The sequence below is a fragment of the Oncorhynchus keta genome, chromosome 29 (genome assembly GCF_023373465.1).
Source record: "Oncorhynchus keta strain PuntledgeMale-10-30-2019 chromosome 29, Oket_V2, whole genome shotgun sequence".
Lineage (NCBI taxonomy): Eukaryota > Metazoa > Chordata > Actinopteri > Salmoniformes > Salmonidae > Oncorhynchus > Oncorhynchus keta.
Genome location: NC_068449.1, coordinates 46367190 through 46384350, shown reverse-complemented (window position 1 = coordinate 46384350; position 17161 = coordinate 46367190). Strand labels below are relative to the sequence as shown.

Here is a 17161-nt window from a genome sequence, read left to right as displayed (position 1 = left end):
TAAAGCTCTCCAGAGGGCATTGCGGTCTGCACAACGCATCACCGGGGGCAAACAGGACATCTACAGCACCCGATGTCACAGGAAGGACAAAAACCACCCAAGCCACTGCCTGTTCAACTCGCTGCCATCCAGAAGGTCAGGTCAGTACAGGTGCATCAAAGCTGGAAATGAGAGACTGAAAAACAGCTTATATCTCAAGGCCATCAGACTGTTAAACAGTCATCACTAACACAGAGAGGCTGCTGCCTACATACAGACTGAAAGTCATTGGGCACTTTAATAAATTGATCACTTGCCACTTTAATAATGTTTACATATCTTACATTACTCATCTCATAAGTATATACTGTATTTTATACCATCTATTACATCTTGCCTCTGCCGCTCAGTCATCGCTCACCTTCGGAACTAGGAGCACAAGCATTTCGCTACACTCACATTAACATCTGCTAACCATGTGTATGTGACCAATAAAATGTGATTTGATCTTTCAGCTTTGAATTTTTTATTCATTTGTAAAAATGTCTAAAAACATCATTCCACTTTGACATTATGGGGTATTGTATGTAGGCCAGTGACACACAAAATGTCAATTTCAGCAACAACAAAAAATCAGACTGTAACACAACAAAATGTGGAAAACAATCAAGGGGTGTGAATTATTTCTGAAATTACTGTATATCCTACAATGTCTGGGCCTTGCACTTCAATGCTCGTAGTTGTTGTAGAAATTGACCCACTGCTGTGGTTTACTTTTTGCATCTATGTCATCTCTCTGAGTGTTCCTTTAATGTAGGATCTAAACGTCAGAAGCTATCAAGTGGAATGGTTACTTTCTATGTTAAAGAGTGGAAATTATTTTTTTGCAGGTGTATCCTGAGATATCTCCTCTCAGAGAACCTCTTTCCGCAGTGATTACAGGCGAATGGCTTTTCTCCTGTGTGGACCCTCTCGTGCCTCTTCAGGTCACCAGCCTGGGCGAAGCGCATATGACACTGGGTACAGCTGAAGGGTTTCACCCCTGTGTGGACCCTCTGGTGCCTCTTCAAGGTTCCAGCCTGGGCAAAGCGCATGTGACACTGGGTACAGCTGTAGGGTTTCTCCCCTGTGTGGACCCTCTGGTGGATCGCCACGTTCTGGGGGCAGCTGAAGCCTTTGTTACAGAACATGCAGAGGAACGATTTTTCTTTACTATTGCCTGATGTAGCTCCCCCTCCCTGAGCCTGGGCTCTAGCCCTGTCGTTTGAGTTCAATACCGGATCGAAAAGGACACAGCCTTGTAAATCGGAAGGAGCCATCGACTTGGACACTGGGTCGCGATCCCTGAAAGAGTGTAAAGGGGAGTGGGTCACAACATTTAGATTTGTCGCTAAGCTTTCACTGTAGTCTAAGAAGTCTCTGGTGTTGCCTTGCGAGTGTCCTTCTCCTAAGTGAGTCTTGTCAGCATTCCATGTCAGAGGAGTGTCGTCCTCCACTTTCACAGTCACCTCATCTACAACTAGACACTCCCCTTTCTTATCTAGGCACCCTTCAGAGTATACACTACTACTGTACCGGTTCCAGTCCCCTCTAGACAGATCAGTCTGTCTCTCTAAACCCAAGGATATGTTGCCAGGGTCAATCTTTGTAACGTAAGAACAAGAAGGATCATCACCTCCTGTGTTTAACGCATCACCATCTCCATGGGAATTAACCGTCCTCTGGCTCTGGTGTAATACAGGTAAATACTCTGAGCCAGGAGCAGGAGGACAGCCCAGATTCCCCAGCACCAGTCTCTCTGGGTTTGATCTGTGGTCAGATCTTGTACGTAAGAGCCTTTGTGTTACAGTTAAAGTCTCTGTGTCGGTCTCTGACTTGAGGACGTCGTTCGGCGTTCCACTGACCTCCGTGATGCTTCGTCGGGTCCTGGGATGGGGCACAGCGGCAGCGAGGTCCTCCGTGGCTTCAGGGGGCGCTCCAGTTTGGATGTCTCTGCAGTGACGTGGGTCCTCCTCTCCTACAGACCTCTCCTGCTTGACCCCAGAACCTATAACCTCTGCATCTGCAGCCTGACAACAAGAAAAGAGGAGATTGTTGCCGGTAACTAGTTGAATTGGATAACAATGTCGTAGGGAAGCCTCACAAGCTCCCCTATGGCAGATAAATAAGGATGTTCATGTAAGCAAGTGAATAGCTGAGGGAAGCCTTTCTGAAGTAAACTGGCCACATTTGATTTACAAAGTAAAACGTTTATTTCTTTATGCAGCACTATTACACGAACCTCTATCACAATAACGTGCTGGGTTGAGGTTCCACTCCCCTCATCAACAGTGATTGGTTGGTCATCTCTCCATGTATTGTGTTCCGCTGGCTTCATAAAGCTGCTATGGCCTCCAGTGGGATGTCCTTCACCTGAGAGAGTGATTGGGGGACAAGAGGTGGTTAGGTTAACTACTGTCAATGCTCAATGGTATTTTGTACAATATAGACACTGTCTACAATTGACAAGGATGTAAGGTATCACTTCTCATAACTTCTTGATATACTATTTATTGATTCATTTATTATGTTCCATGCGTCACATTGTTTTCTATGAGTAAATAATAGGAATTTCATTAAATAACGAATCTGATTTGAATATGATATAGTGTCTTTGTGCAAGATTGCTAAGTAATCGGGTGAATGATTGCATACTATCCAAAAATTGACCAAGACCCAATTCTGGTTAACCATATATGTGGTTAACACATCAAAAATCACACGCAGAGGAGAACAGGGCAACAGGCCCCGCAGCCTCTGCCTTCTAGTCCAGGCGATATGTTTTAGATTTAGGTGACAACTTAACTTTTTCATAAAAGCATAAAACTTGGTACACTTGTACAATTTGGCTCTCTTTACACTTTCTGATATGGAGGCATAACAAAAATGCCTCTTGGTGGCCATTTTACATTCCGCCATAATCAAATAATCTATTTTGCGTTATCTTCTGAAACAAACATTAACACAGAAAAGGTGATGTCTACACCTATGTTTTGATGGTCAAGGATGACAATGATGCCATGCACTAGATGTCCACCGATTAATCGGAATGGCTGATTAATTAGGGCCGATTTCAAGTTTTCATAATAATTGGTAATCGGCATTTTTGGATCATAAAGATTTCCGATTATTATATAATGGTGGACTGTGTAAACCCTGTAACTTTGTGTAAATTCATGGGACACAAAGGCCTTTGATTGGTCTGGACCCAGGAACCTGGTGATTTCATGGGCACGTATGGGTCAACTACCACTCCTCAAATTATATTTCAGAAGAGAACATTTCCATTTTGGAGCACTTTATGATCAAACTCCCAGTCAAGATAACATCAAATCAAGCTCATTTTGAGATGTTCAGTTAGAAAGGAACAGAAAATCAGCAAATCCTCCCACAATGATAATGATCATTTTAAAAAAAAGTATTATTATTATTAGACTTATTTTCACGACACCCAAAGTCAACAGGATAAAAAAACAAAAAAATCCTATATTAAATACTGTATATAAAAGCACACTAAACATGACGACAGACTAACCAGGGAGAACACTAAACATGACGACAGACTAACTAGGGAGAACACTAAACATGACGACAGACTAACCAGGGAGAACACTAAACATGACGACAGACTAACCAGGGAGAACACTAAATATGACGACAGACTAACCAGGGAAAACACTAAACATGACGACAGACTAACCAGGGAGAACACTAAATATGACGACAGACTAACCAGGGACGTGAACTCGAAGGACAGATAAAAGCTCAAGACTACAGAGAATCCAGGTAAGCCTGTGTGTTCGTGTGGACCTGAATATGTGTATGGATCGTGAGGTTGACATGGAGAGGAAGATCCAGAGTTGGGGAGCTGCAGTGCTAAAAGCCAGGTCTCCCGTGGAGCGGAGCCTGGTGCGAGGGAGGTGGAGGAGGCCGGTGTCAGAGGAGCGCAGTGAACAGGTGGGAGTGAAGGGGTGCAGGAGGTCAGTAAGGTATGTGGGCGCCAGTCCATTGAGTGCTTTGTAGGTGAGCATGAGCAATTTGAAGATGATCCTGTATTGAACTGGGAGCCAGTGGAGTTCGATGAGGGTGGGGTGATGGGGTCTCAAGGGCTGGTGTGTGTGAGGACTCGCGCAGCCTCATTTTTTTTAACATGTTGAAGTCTGTCCAGTGTTTTGGTGGGGAGTCAGTAGTGAATGGCGCTGCAGTAGTCCAGGCGTGATAAAACAAACGTGTGAATGAGGGTTTCAGCAGTGGGCTCAGTGAGAGAGGGTCTGAGTCGTAAGATGTTTTTCAGATGGAAGAAGGCTGACTTGGTGACGTTCAATTTACCACTAGGGCACTTAGAAAGTTCTGGAGTATATTTTCGTTACAACCTCCATTGTATCCTTAGTCCTCAGAAAGTACATCCTCATTCATATTGTTGTTGTTCTAACTAGCAATGTCCTCGATAACTCTAGTTTTTTTGTTGTCAAATCACAGTGTGCAGGAAGGGACGCAGCCACCCCCGGTGCAGAAATGCACACGGTGCTCCAAGCTGTATCACTGTCCTCTGTGGGCCTCTACAATCCCTATGGCCACCGACTGAAGCAAACTAAACCTGCATTTAAATGCTCACCTCGGTAGAGCAATTCAATATAAAAGTTGGTCAATAATATTTGTCACTAGTGTTCATTCATTTTGATCTGGAGTTAATGTATTCTGCATTTTGTGTTTGTTCCCACAGGATGTTGCATCGACAGGTGCAACCTTGGTTTCAGGCTCACTTCCATTGTTTTTGCGACTTTGTTTTTGAATAAGAATCAGTTCCTCCATCTCCCGACCGGGGGAGAGGCTGGGACACCACCCACCGGGGGAGAGGCTGGGACACCACCCACCGGGGGAGAGGCTGGGACATCAAATAATCTCCCGGTGGGTATGTGTCATATAAAAACTGGCAAACGGTAGTACGCCCCAAATGTAACATGAAAGAAAACAGGAAAAAACTATCCAAGCACGTATTAAGTAAGCACTCAGGTGTTCACCATGGATGTCACCTCAACTACAAACCTGCCCAGCCAGTTCCTGGATCCAGCAAAGGCAAATGGGGTATTTGCTGTTGTCAAAACAATGCACGGTTCAAGTGTGCTTTTTCACAAACAGAGAAAGGAGGAGGCGTATGAAGCGTACTGCGAGTCACATCAATGCCAGTCTAACCATGAACTAGCACAACGATCAAGTGTTATTTTCTTTCAAATAGTTAGTGGACTATTGTACATCTACAGCGGAAAGTGAAAACATGAGGGAAGATGTTTTGTCGGAGATGCTAGGAAATAAATGGATTGGAGACAAGATGTCTGAGTGCCTGAAGCTCCTATGTCTGGCTATGGCTCAGTCTGTTTTGTCTGTTGAGACCACAGCCCGTGTGCCTAAATTCAAACATTATGTTTCTGTCTTTGAAACAACCACTTCTTATTATGAGTGTGGTTTCAGAGTACAAACATTGGCTACACAACTTCAATGACAGTGTTCTGCTCAGTCTCCATGTGTGTCTCATATTGAAGAGGTTACTTCAGGTGATGACTTATCAGTCCTTTTATTTGAACAGTCACTACATGTTCATATGAATGTGTTTTTTGTTTTTGCAAACATCTGTGAACATGGCTATGAGGTTATTTATTGATGTACTTTTCCCCTACACTATCATTTTCTGATTACTATCATTTAGACCCATTCTGCAGTCATTGACCGTCTGGAAAACTGGAAGAATGTGAAGTATCTCTCGCTTCCCTAATAAAAAAAAGAAGAGACTATATTATACTCTACTACTAGTGTTTTTGCAGACTTCAGTACACAACAGTGAATACTGTAGTATTTACTGTTAAGTCTAGTATAAATACTTTAGTGAAAGAAAACTGTAGTATATACTATCGTAAGTGTTTTTGTGGATTGTTGTATACTGTAGTATTTACTGTAGTGTTTTTGTTTTTATTATCTTTGACATGAGGAAACCGGGAGGAAACCTGCTGGAGAAATACTAAAAGAGCTAATTTTCCAGACCTGTAGGTAGGATTGGTGTCTGAACAGATAAAAGAAAGAGTAGGAGCTATTTTCTATAACCTTCATGGAACACTATGTTCTATATTTGGCATGTACAGTTGGGCAAAAAAAGTATTTAGTCAGCCTTCAATTGTGCAAGTTCTCCCACTTAAAACGACAAGAGAGGCCTGTAATTAGTGTCAGATATAGCGAGGGAAGAAAAGAGAAGAGGGATTCTAACATCTCTGTCATGCATCATATCTTTTTGCTGAAAAAGACGAGTGTATTTTAACAAATGGACATTAGGGTTAACCTATACATATTCATACTGTAAGATTTTTTTAAATAGAAAAGTGTGGTATGTTTGTCATTGCGTTAAGGAGCCTGATACGTTGTCAGTATGTGACTGTTTTCTGATGAGTTTGATTCTGTTTTAGTGGGGTTGAAGGGAAAACCTCACTTTTACTATAGGTTTAACATTTCAGCCCTACCTCGGGCCTTTAAAACCACCAGACTGGCATGTTTGTAGCTATAACATGTTATCTTCTTAAAATATAAATATTTACATATGCAGAAACTGGTTTCAAACTTTTTCTCATATGAACACAATTTTCAACACTGCAAGATAAATAAAATTGTTATGTCATATCATACCACTGTTCTTAATTACCTACATGATTGATAATTGAACGTACTCCATTTATCAAGAATTCAGATACGTTTCCACTGAGTTAATTTGAAAGTGTTCGCTATTCTATAACATGTTTTTGTAATTATTATCAGTACCTCAAAACAGATTATTTTGGACATACATATCATTGTAGTTTTCTTTTCATCCATTTTGGAAAATGTATTGCATAAATATACATGTTTGTGATCAAACGCGATTGTATCCAGAGTTAATCGTGTGTTTTTTTAATGAATGTGTTTTCTACATCTATAGTCATAAAATACGAATTCAGGGGGGGAAGGAAAATCATCCTTAATCCCTACAAGTAGATGGCGATAGTATTGATTTTGTTGACAGACTAGCTTTAGACGCAGGTTATACCGCAAGGCTGCAGATGGATAGTATTGAAATGTTCAGGGCCACAATTTGTACAAGTGTTGCAAATTATATGCTTTATGAAACAGTGAACATAATTTTAATTTCGCCTGGACTATTCTGCAAAATGTACCTCTTGCCATTCCTCTGTATCGGTCGAGGATCTTGACACTTCTGGAACTGGCGAGGACGCGCTCTCGCATTGTCCTCTCTGCGCGCTCCCGTGCCACCTTCATTTCCAGTAGTTTCCTCCGTAATGCCCTGTTTTCTTTCTGGCTTTGAGTTATTTCCAAACGAAACACTGCATAGTCGTCGTCTACGAGTTTACAGATCTCTGACACGGCTGCATTCGCTAGCACCTCCATGATGGAGGCTATCTGAGTGTGAAAAACCATACAGTTAGCCATTGTTAGCTAACCCTTAGCAGCTAGCGTTACCTAGATAACACCTATCAAGTCCTGTAACCAAGTCCTGTCTCTAACGCGAAATAAAGACTGCACGGGTTAAGTATGTGATGCTGGGCAGTTAAACGAGTCATATTTAGAGTTCCATCGTGTCAACAAAAAGTATAAATAACAAATAACTGTAACGTGGAAATGATCTTGGTCACTGTTTACTTCCGTTTACACTGAGGTGAAAGGATGTAACGTTAGCTCAAACCGGGTGTGGCTAAAGGAAAAGCGTTCGCGCGCTTTCCCCCCTCACAGATACTTTACATGGAACAACAAAGATATTTTAAAATCGTATAATTGTCTTTTTTTCGTAACTGGTTTGAGAATAAAATTAGTTTGGTTGGTCAGTTGGTCATTTTGGTTGGTTAAAAAGGTCATTAAAACTTGTATCATTAATGAATATGATTTGTTTGTTTATATTTGCAATGTAAATAGTTTGTATGTATGCTTGTTTGCATGTGACTATTCCTCTTTTGTTTGTTGATATTTGTTAACAAAAAATAAAAGCGTATGCGCGCTGTTCTTTGTATACTTGTTACATTACACATCTCCTATTCATCAGTATCTTTCCAGATCAGAGCTGACTTGAGGTTTAAGAGATCTGATTCATCAGCTAACATAACTTTGGGGGAATTCTGAAGCATTTACGTAATCAAAACAATCACATAAAGGCTTCATAATTCATAAAGGTCATGCTATGATATATCATAGAACACAACATAAAATATCCCCTATAAACCTGTAATTTACCTCAGACCTTATTTTCACCGTTTATCCAAAAAATTTAATAATTTCCCCCATAGGAATGGCTGAACGAACCAGAGGTAACTCATCTCCGATTTTTAGGAATACAAGCTGGCTAGCTCTATTACCCTCTTAAACAAAAGGCTCGCTCCATTTGATTTCAATCACTTTTTGACCACACCCCTTTTGATTTGAATTAAATTTACCTACGTCTTTGCCCAAGTGGTCAGAAAGTGATTTTTGTACCTGAATGCCAGAACATTCAGGAGATAGAGATGCTCAAAGTTGACGCATTTTGCTTCCCCCACCATGGGACATCCATGTCTTCATCATTTGAACATATTAACGGTTGAGTTTGATATAGTTTAAAAGCTTATAAATAGGGTTGTCAAAATATTTTATAATTTCTTGAAGGACGTTTTTTTTAATGAAAATTTTATTTTTTACCTTTAACGTCAATTGTCAATATTTGAATAGAAAACACTCTGAAGTTTCTAAAACTGTTTGAATGATGCCTGTGAGTATAACAGAACTCATATGGCAGGCAAAAACATGAGAAAAAATCCAACCAAGAAGTGGGAAATCTGAGGTTTGTAGCTTTTCAACTCTTGGCCTATCCAATACACAGTGTCTATGGGATAATATTGCACTTCCTACGGCTTCCACTAGATGCCAACAGTCTTTAGAACCTTGTTTGATGCTTCTACTGTGACCTGGGGGCGAATGAGAGGGGAATGAGTCCGAGGTCTGCCAGAGAGCCACGAGCTCAGTCTCACGCGTTCACGTGATAGTTAGCTCTGTTCCATTGCAATTCTACAGACAAAGGAATTCTCCGGTTGGAACATTATTGAAGATTTATGTTAAAAACATCCTAAAGATTGATTCTAAACTTCGTTTGACATGTTTTTACGGACTAACGGAACTTTTTGACTTTTAGTCTGCTCCGAGTGATCGCGCGTCGTGAGTTTGGATTGTGTACTGAACGCGCAAACAAAAAGGAGGTATTTGGACATAAATGATGGACATTATCGATCAAAACAAACATTTATTGTGGAACTGGGATTCCTGGGAGTGCATTCTGATGATCATCAAAGGTAAGTGAATATTTATAATGCTATTTCTGACTTCTGTTGACCACACATGGCGGATATCGGTTTGGGTTGTTTTGGTCTCTAAGTGCCGTACTCAGATTATTGCATGGTGTGCTTTTTACGTAAAGTTTTTTTTAAATCTGGCACAGCGGTTGCATTAAGGAGAAGTGGATCTAAAATTCCATTCATAACACTTGTATCTTTTAGCAATGTTTATTATGAGTATTTCTGGAAATTGGTGTGGCTCTCTGCAAAATCACCAGATATTTTGGAACTACTGAACATAACACGCCAATGTAAACTCAGATATTTGGATATAAAAATGAACTTTACCGAACAAAACATACATGTATTGTGTAACATGAAGTCCCATGAGTGTCATCTGATGAAGATCATCAAAGGTTAGTTTCTGTTGTTTTGAATTTGGCGCCCTGCAGTTTCACTGGCTGTTGACGAGGTGGGACGCTACCATCCCACGTACCCTAGAGAGGTTAATAGAACATAGGCAAAACCAAACTCAGAGGGGAAATATGTTACACTTCAATAAAAAGTGAGCTTACCCCAAAAATCAAAATAAACTCTTGCCCCAGGACACTTCACATGATATCTAATATTTCAGCAAATGAATAGTTCTCAGACATCATCTGCGTCAATTTGAATTGAAGGCAGTTAATCCAGGAAGTGATTTTAATTTAAAATTAAAACATGGAAAAAAAATATTCTAATTAGTTTGAGGAGTAATTGAAAATATTAGATGTTCCCCCTCAATTGTTATTTAAGTTTACTCTCTGAATTGACTGCCTTTATTTTTAATTGACCTCAGCCCTGATTTTGGGCTCCCGAGTGGCGCAGCGCTCCAAGGCACTGCATCTCAGCGCTAGAGGCTTCACAATTGACCCAGGTTCGATTCCAGGCTGTATCACAACTGGCCATGACTGGGAGTCCCATAGGGTGGAGCACAATTGGCCCAGCATCATCCGGGTTAGGCTGGGGTAGGCCGTCATTATAATAGGTTCTTACCTGACTTGCCTAGTTTAATGAAATATTTTTGGATATATCTCAAGCCACACGGATACAATTTCTTCCCCTTGTGGACACTCCAATGTCTGGTAAGGTTACTCAGGAAGGAGAAGATATTTTAACACAGTTTACACTTGAAGGGCCTCTCCATGTTGTGAATGACACCAGAGGTAGAAGCGGGAGCAACCACCTTCAGGTCATTGAGCTCTCTCCTTGACCGCTAACCATTGTTGGGGTGTTGTTGGGATTGTGTGCTGTGTTATAGGCTAGGTACCTCTCATGGTGAATGCTTGAAGTCCAGGGTGACCTGCTCTGTTCAGCATGGGTACTGTGGTGTTTGTATCATAGGAACAGGAGGGTCTATCTACCAGGCCCTGCTTCATCCCTGCACTGAGACTGTGAAGAGAAGGGTCTGGGCTGCAGACTGGATCCCTGACTGGAGCCTCGGTCTCTCTGATGACCATCAGGACTGAGATTGTTCAGCCCTCCTGTCCACTGGTTGTGTTCTGTGTGGTGGTGGTTGTGGTGGAGTCTCTGTCAACAACAAAAACGTAAGTTGATTTTGTATTTAATTTCAATAAAATGGTCATACACTCACATTAGGGACTATGAAGTACAGTACTTTTATTGCACAAAATGATATGTGACAAGAATAATAACTTTTCATTATGGTAACACTTGACATTTTCTGTAAATCTGGTACCACACTTGGATAAAATTAATTTTAGAATAATTTGGAAAAGGTTTAACATTACACACAGCTTCACTACTTATTGTCAAGTAAATATTAATTAAGGCACTATCATTATCTTACTATAAAACACCTGTATCAACCTAAATGGACAAGGTTGTCACTCTTCATAAGTTAAGCATTTTTACAGACTCCATCACACAAACCATCAGCATATCATCTACTCTGCCTCATCATGCTCCTTCTTTCCTCAGTTCACCTCATCCAGTTCCCTACTACATCCAAAACCAACCGAATGAACTATAAACTAACTAGTACTACATTACATGTGTGGTGGTGGTGTATCCTGAGGTAACTCCTCCCTGAGAACCTCTTCCCGCAGTGCATTCAGGCGAACGGCTTCTCTCCCATGTGGACCATCAGGGGCATCGTCAGCTGGTGCTGAACCTCTTCTCACACTGGGCCCAGCTGTAAGATTTTCCTCTTTTGTGGCCCCTCTTGTACCTCTTCAGGTGGGACAAGTGGGAGAAACTGACCTGGCACATGTGGCAACCAACTGGTTTCTCCCCCGTGTGCATGCTCTGGTGGATCTCCAACAGTTCGAGGAAACGGAAGGCTTTCCCACAGAATGAACACAGGAAGCGCTTCTCTTTGGTGCTTCTGCCTTTATTGATTCCATCTCTACTACTGTTATTTGTCAATGGGCTTGTGTAGCCATTTACTGTTGAAGCACTGATATTGTCTGAGGTCTGGTTTAACATTAGGAAAGTATGAGGAGGACGAAGGCCAGGGAGTGTCTGTGTTGTCGCAGGGTCCATCTTCCAGTTGATATCTCCTGTAGCAGGCAGGCTAAAGGCAGCAACTGTTATGAGGTTAAAACCTCTTCCTGCAGATGTTTGGCGGGAGGCTCCCCCATCTTTAGTCCACTCAGCAGGTCAATGCTCTCTGGTCCGTCTTCTATTGTCTCCTCTTTGACCAGCAGCAGATCAGGCTTCCCATCCTCCATGTCTACTGACTGTAAGAGATACAGAGTGAAAGGATGTTGCAGATCAGCACTAGGGCCCTGACCTAATGCCATTTACAGTGGGCTCATCTCAGTGAGACTGTGTGGTCCTGTGCTGCTCAGCTGGTTCCTCTGTGGGTTCAGGAGGTGTAGTCTGGTTGTCCTCCATGACCATGGTCCCCTCAGGGTTCCCCAGATCCTCCTCATACCACTCCTCCTCCTCCTGGAAGAGACAGGTGATACAGATTACACAGTCATACACTCCCTCAGGTACATACACACAGATAATAAACACACTTTCAACATGGAGTATTTACCCATCCCCATTAGAGATTAAATAGGGTTTATTTGAACTATTTTCATAGTTTGCATAGTTCCTTACTCATCATGATTCATTTGTTTGTACCCCTTTAAGAAGAAATAAATGAATGTAGATCCGGTAAAATAGGTCTTTAGTTTCGAATGGTTTGAGCTTGAGGCAAGTGGTTTTCTGCATTGTAAAAGGTGAAACCACCGGCACAAAGCCTTGCTCCGTTTGTTTCTATGGCAGAGGCTCTGGTAGAGCTAAGACTAATAATCAGACTTGCCTGTGCTAATGGTTCTCACAGGCAAAGTCAAATTATAAATAACTTTGCTCATGAATGATTCAAATATAACAACAGCCTGACCGCACTGGACTTGAAACAACGATACAGATGTAACTATGTGCCATTCGATATATTATCTGAGCGGCACTGGTGCCCTCAAGTCAAAATTCCATTTGCGTTACACAGGTCACGTTTATAAGGGAGTGTTGTTTTTTTTTTTCAAGATTAGGAAACATTTCGGGGCACACCTGAGAGTTCCTCAAGGCACACCGGTTGAAAACTGCTCTGGACAACATTTACATTTAAGTCATTTAGCAGATGCTCTTATCCAGAGCGACTTACAAATTGGTGCATTCACCTTATGACATCCAGTGGAACAGCCACTTTACAATAGTGCATCTAAATCTTTTAAGGGGGGTGAGAAGGATTACTTTATCCTATCCTAGGTATTCCTTAAAGAGGTGGGGTTTCAGGTGTCTCCGGAAGGTGGTGATTGACTCCGCTGTCCTGGCGTCGTGAGGGAGTTTGTTCCACCATTGGGGGGCCAGAGCAGCGAACAGTTTTGACTGGGCTGAGTGGGAACTGTACTTCCTCAGTGGTAGGGAGGCGAGCAGGCCAGAGGTGGATGAACGCAGTGCCCTTGTTTGGGTGTAGGGCCTGATCAGAGCCTGGAGGTACTGAGGTGCCGTTCCCCTCACAGCTCCGTAGACAAGCACCATGGTCTTGTAGCGGATGCGAGCTTCAACTGGAAGCCAGTGGAGAGAGCGGAGGAGCGGGGTGACATGAGAGAACTTGGGAAGGTTGAACACCAGACGGGCTGCGGCATTCTGGATGAGTTGTAGGGGTTTAATGGCACAGGCAGGGAGCCCAGCCAACAGCGAGTTGCAGTAATCCAGACGGGAGATGACAAGTGCCTGGATTAGGACCTGCGCCGCTTCCTGTGTGAGGCAGGGTCGTACTCTGCGGATGTTGTAGAGCATGAACCTACAGGAACGGGCCACCGCCTTGATGTTAGTTGAGAACGACAGGGTGTTGTCCAGGATCACGCCAAGGTTCTTAGCGCTCTGGGAGGAGGACACAATGGAGTTGTCAACCGTGATGGCGAGATCATGGAACGGGCAGTCCTTCCACGGGAGGAAGAGCAGATCCGTCTTGCCGAGGTTCAGCTTGAGAGGTGGTGATCCAAATCAAATCAAATTTATTTATATAGCCACTGAGGTGGTGATCCGTCATCCACACTGATATGTCTGCCAGACATGCAGAGATGCGATTAATAAGGCAGAACAGTTGCCACCTGGTCATCAGAAGGGGAAAGGAGAAGATTAATTGTGTGTCGTCTGCATAGCAAATGATAGGAGAGACCATGTGAGGTTATGACAGAGCCAAGTGACTTGGTGTATAGCGAGAATAGGAGAGGGCCTAGAACAGAGCCCTGGGGGACACCAGTGGTGAGAGCGCGTGGTGAGGAGACAGATTCTCGCCACGCCACCTGGTAGGAGCGACCTGTCAGGTAGGACGCAATCCCAGTGGTGAGCGTGCGCCGCGCCGGAGATGCCCAACTCGGAGAGGGTGGAGAGGAGGATCTGATGGTTCACAGTATCGAAGGCAGCCGATAGGTCTAGAAGGATGAGAGCAGAGGAGAGAGAGTTAGCTTTAGCAGTGCGGAGCGCCTCCGTGATACAGAGAAGAGCAGTCTCAGTTGAATGACTAGTCTTGAAACCTGACTGATTTGGATCAAGAAGGTCATTCTGAGAGAGATAGCGGGAGAGCTGGCCAAGGACGGCACGTTCAAGAGTTTTGGAGAGAAAAGAAAGAAGGGATACTGGTCTGTAGTTGATGACATCGGAGGGATCGAGTGTAGGTTTTTTCAGAAGGGGTGCAACTCTCGCTCTCTTGAAGACGGAAGGGACGTAGCCAGCGGTCAGGGATGAGTTGATGAGCGAGGTGAGGTAAGGGAGAAGGTCTCCGGAAATGGTCTGGAGAAGAGAGGAGGGGATAGGGTCAAGCGGGCAGGTTGTTGGGCGGCCGGCTGTCACAAGACGCAAGATTTTATCTGGAGAGAGAGGGGAGAAAGAGGTCAGAGCACAGGGTAGGGCAGTGTGAGCAGAACCAGCGGTGTCGTTTGACTTAGCAAACGAGGATCGGATGTCGTCGACCTTCTTTTCAAAATGGTTGACGAAGTCATCTGCAGAGAGGGAGGAGGGGGGGGAGGGGGAGGAGGATTCAGGAGGGAGGAGAAGGTGGCAAAGAGCTTCCTAGGGTTAGAGGCAGATGCTTGGAATTTAGAGTGGTAGAAAGTGGCTTTAGCAGCAGAGACAGAGGAGGAAAATTTAGAGAGGAGGGAGTGAAAGGATGCCAGGTCCGCAGGGAGGCGAGTTTTCCTCCATTTCCGCTCGGCTGCCCGGAGAACTGTTATGGAGAACCCTCTCCATTGAGCTAGAGATCAGTCAGTATAATAATGATTTACTTTCTGGGTCTTAGAGAAGAAGAGAGAAGAAGGATTTCACCTGCCTGAGTGTCAACAAAGTCAGCTGGGAGCCCTCCTCGACCAGCTATATTCCGGCACCCCCATGTCGCCCTCTGTCAGTGGCAAGTAAAGAGTGGCCAGGGGACAAACTGTGTCTAGGCACCCTAAAGCAGGGCTAGTCCACTATGTCCAGTAGGGTGTTGGGGTAGGTTCCCCAACAGAGCATGATAGTGTCCCAAGGTTGGAGGCAGAGGAGTAGGGTAAGCATGGTAGAGGCTCTCCTACCGGGACAGGATGGTGGTCCACTCCTGGGTCTGGAGGGTTCTCCATCACAGGCTTAACATCCAGAAGTCTCACTTGTGGAGTGCTGGCGTTGGCACAGTTGGGGTGCCTGAGGCCCTTGTGTAGGCAGTGATGAAGGCTGCAGCATTCACTGGAGCACCGCAGATGGGATTGGTGGGGGCAGGGCTCCTTCCTGGACCGGTGCACGGTCTGATGGCTGACGCACAGGTTAATGAGATGGTGCCCGGAGCAATGCTGCTCGGGCTGGAGGCTGGAACTCAGGTCCCGCAGGCTGAGGACCAAGCTGGGGTACAGCTGGCTGGGCCAACAGAGTGGACTGTTGGTACAGAGAAGAGGTGTGCAAGGGGTGATGAGTTGATGCTGCGTGACTTCTGAAGGCTGACATCACTAGTCCAGTAGGCGCGGGGCCAGTCCCTGTCACAGACATCCCCTGTAGCGTTGCTGGGGCCGAGGAGGTGGTACATCCCTGCTCAGGATCCCCAGTCACCTGTCCTGCCACCCTCTCAGATGTGAGGGATGGGTTCCCCGGACTGAATGAGGCTTTAAGTTCACAACGTCGATGCCTAAACAGGCAGAAGGAATTCATAAAATCCTGGCAAAGCCGTGAGTCAAACTCCAACTCCCCACAACCGGAAGCTGCCTTTACTCCACATGCTGGTGAAGAAAAGGGGGACATAATCCGAGGGCCAAGGTCTGTATGGCAAGTCCCCGGCGAACTCTGTAAGCTGCCATAGTGGTGGCAGCAAGTCCCAAATCCGGCGAAACAGACCATGAAAGAGAGCAGCTCTACATTTAGGCTGGTCTGTGATTCATTCATTCATTTACAGGGATGTAACGGTTCACCAAACCCACTGTTCGGTACGTATTGCGGTTTTGGGGTCACGGTACGGTTATGATACAGAGGAAAAATTAAATTCTAACAGTTACTGTAGTTCATTTTTGTTTATTTGGCAAAATACGCTAAATTAAAAAGCACCCTATTTGTGGCCAAACTCCAGTTTTGGTGACATCATTCACAATGTTCCTGGCACTGTCTGTTTTGACAAGTAGAGGTGTAAAAAAATTGACCTGTTCCGAAATGAATCTGGGGCTTTCCCACCCGGACAAATATGCATAAATACAGAGACCCATTCCCAACGGACCCGAGGATGACCAGTTCTGTATAGACGTGTTCAGATCTGAGTGAGGGAAGCAGCAGAAAAGTCAATTTGTAAGCTAGTTTATTAACTAGAGCTGATACAGTGCGAGGGAGAGCAGGTGGAGGAGAGGCTAGAAGGTGTTGTACTGTGAGGTGTGTATACCATGAGCGATTGAAACTGGAGCAAGGGAGAGGCATCAACAAACTGAGCTGACTTGCGCTAGTATTTGAACTTCTAGCTTGTCATAGCTAGGTTATTTATCATCCAATATGATTTATTATTTAACTAGGAAAGTCAGTTTGGGAACAAATTCTAATTTACAGTGACGGCCTACCGGGGAACAGTGGGTTAACTGCCTTGTTCAGGGGCAGAACAACAGATTTTTACCTTGTTACTGGGTCGAATCCCTGAGTTGACCTTCCGGTTACTGGCCCAATGCTCTAACTACTAGGCTACCTATCAAGTACCTGTCTTGACTGCATCAAACCGAGAGAAGCTAGTTGGCTAAAATAGCTAACTAAGTTAGCTAGCTGGGCTGATTGAGTCTGCATGCACTTTTTTCCTGTCTGTCAATAACAAATAACAA

At 44.0% G+C, this 17161-nt stretch overlaps 1 protein-coding gene across 3 annotated transcripts in view; it reads right to left on the bottom strand.

Annotated features, from left to right (window-relative positions):
• Window positions 1-17161, bottom strand: part of LOC118363011 (zinc finger protein 624-like) — a 57639-nt gene that overhangs the window by 19768 nt on the left and 20710 nt on the right. For 2 of the 3 annotated variants that reach the window (XM_035743766.2, XM_052485241.1), the window contains exons 2-3: window positions 2261-2391; window positions 1884-2048 (exon numbers count right to left, since the gene is read on the bottom strand). The exons of the other annotated variant lie outside the window; for it this stretch is intronic. In XM_035743766.2, the coding sequence (XP_035599659.2) occupies window positions 1884-2048; window positions 2261-2391 (296 nt within the window). The remainder of the gene's footprint in view (window positions 1-1883; window positions 2049-2260; window positions 2392-17161) is intronic. 3 annotated transcript variants of the gene reach the window in all.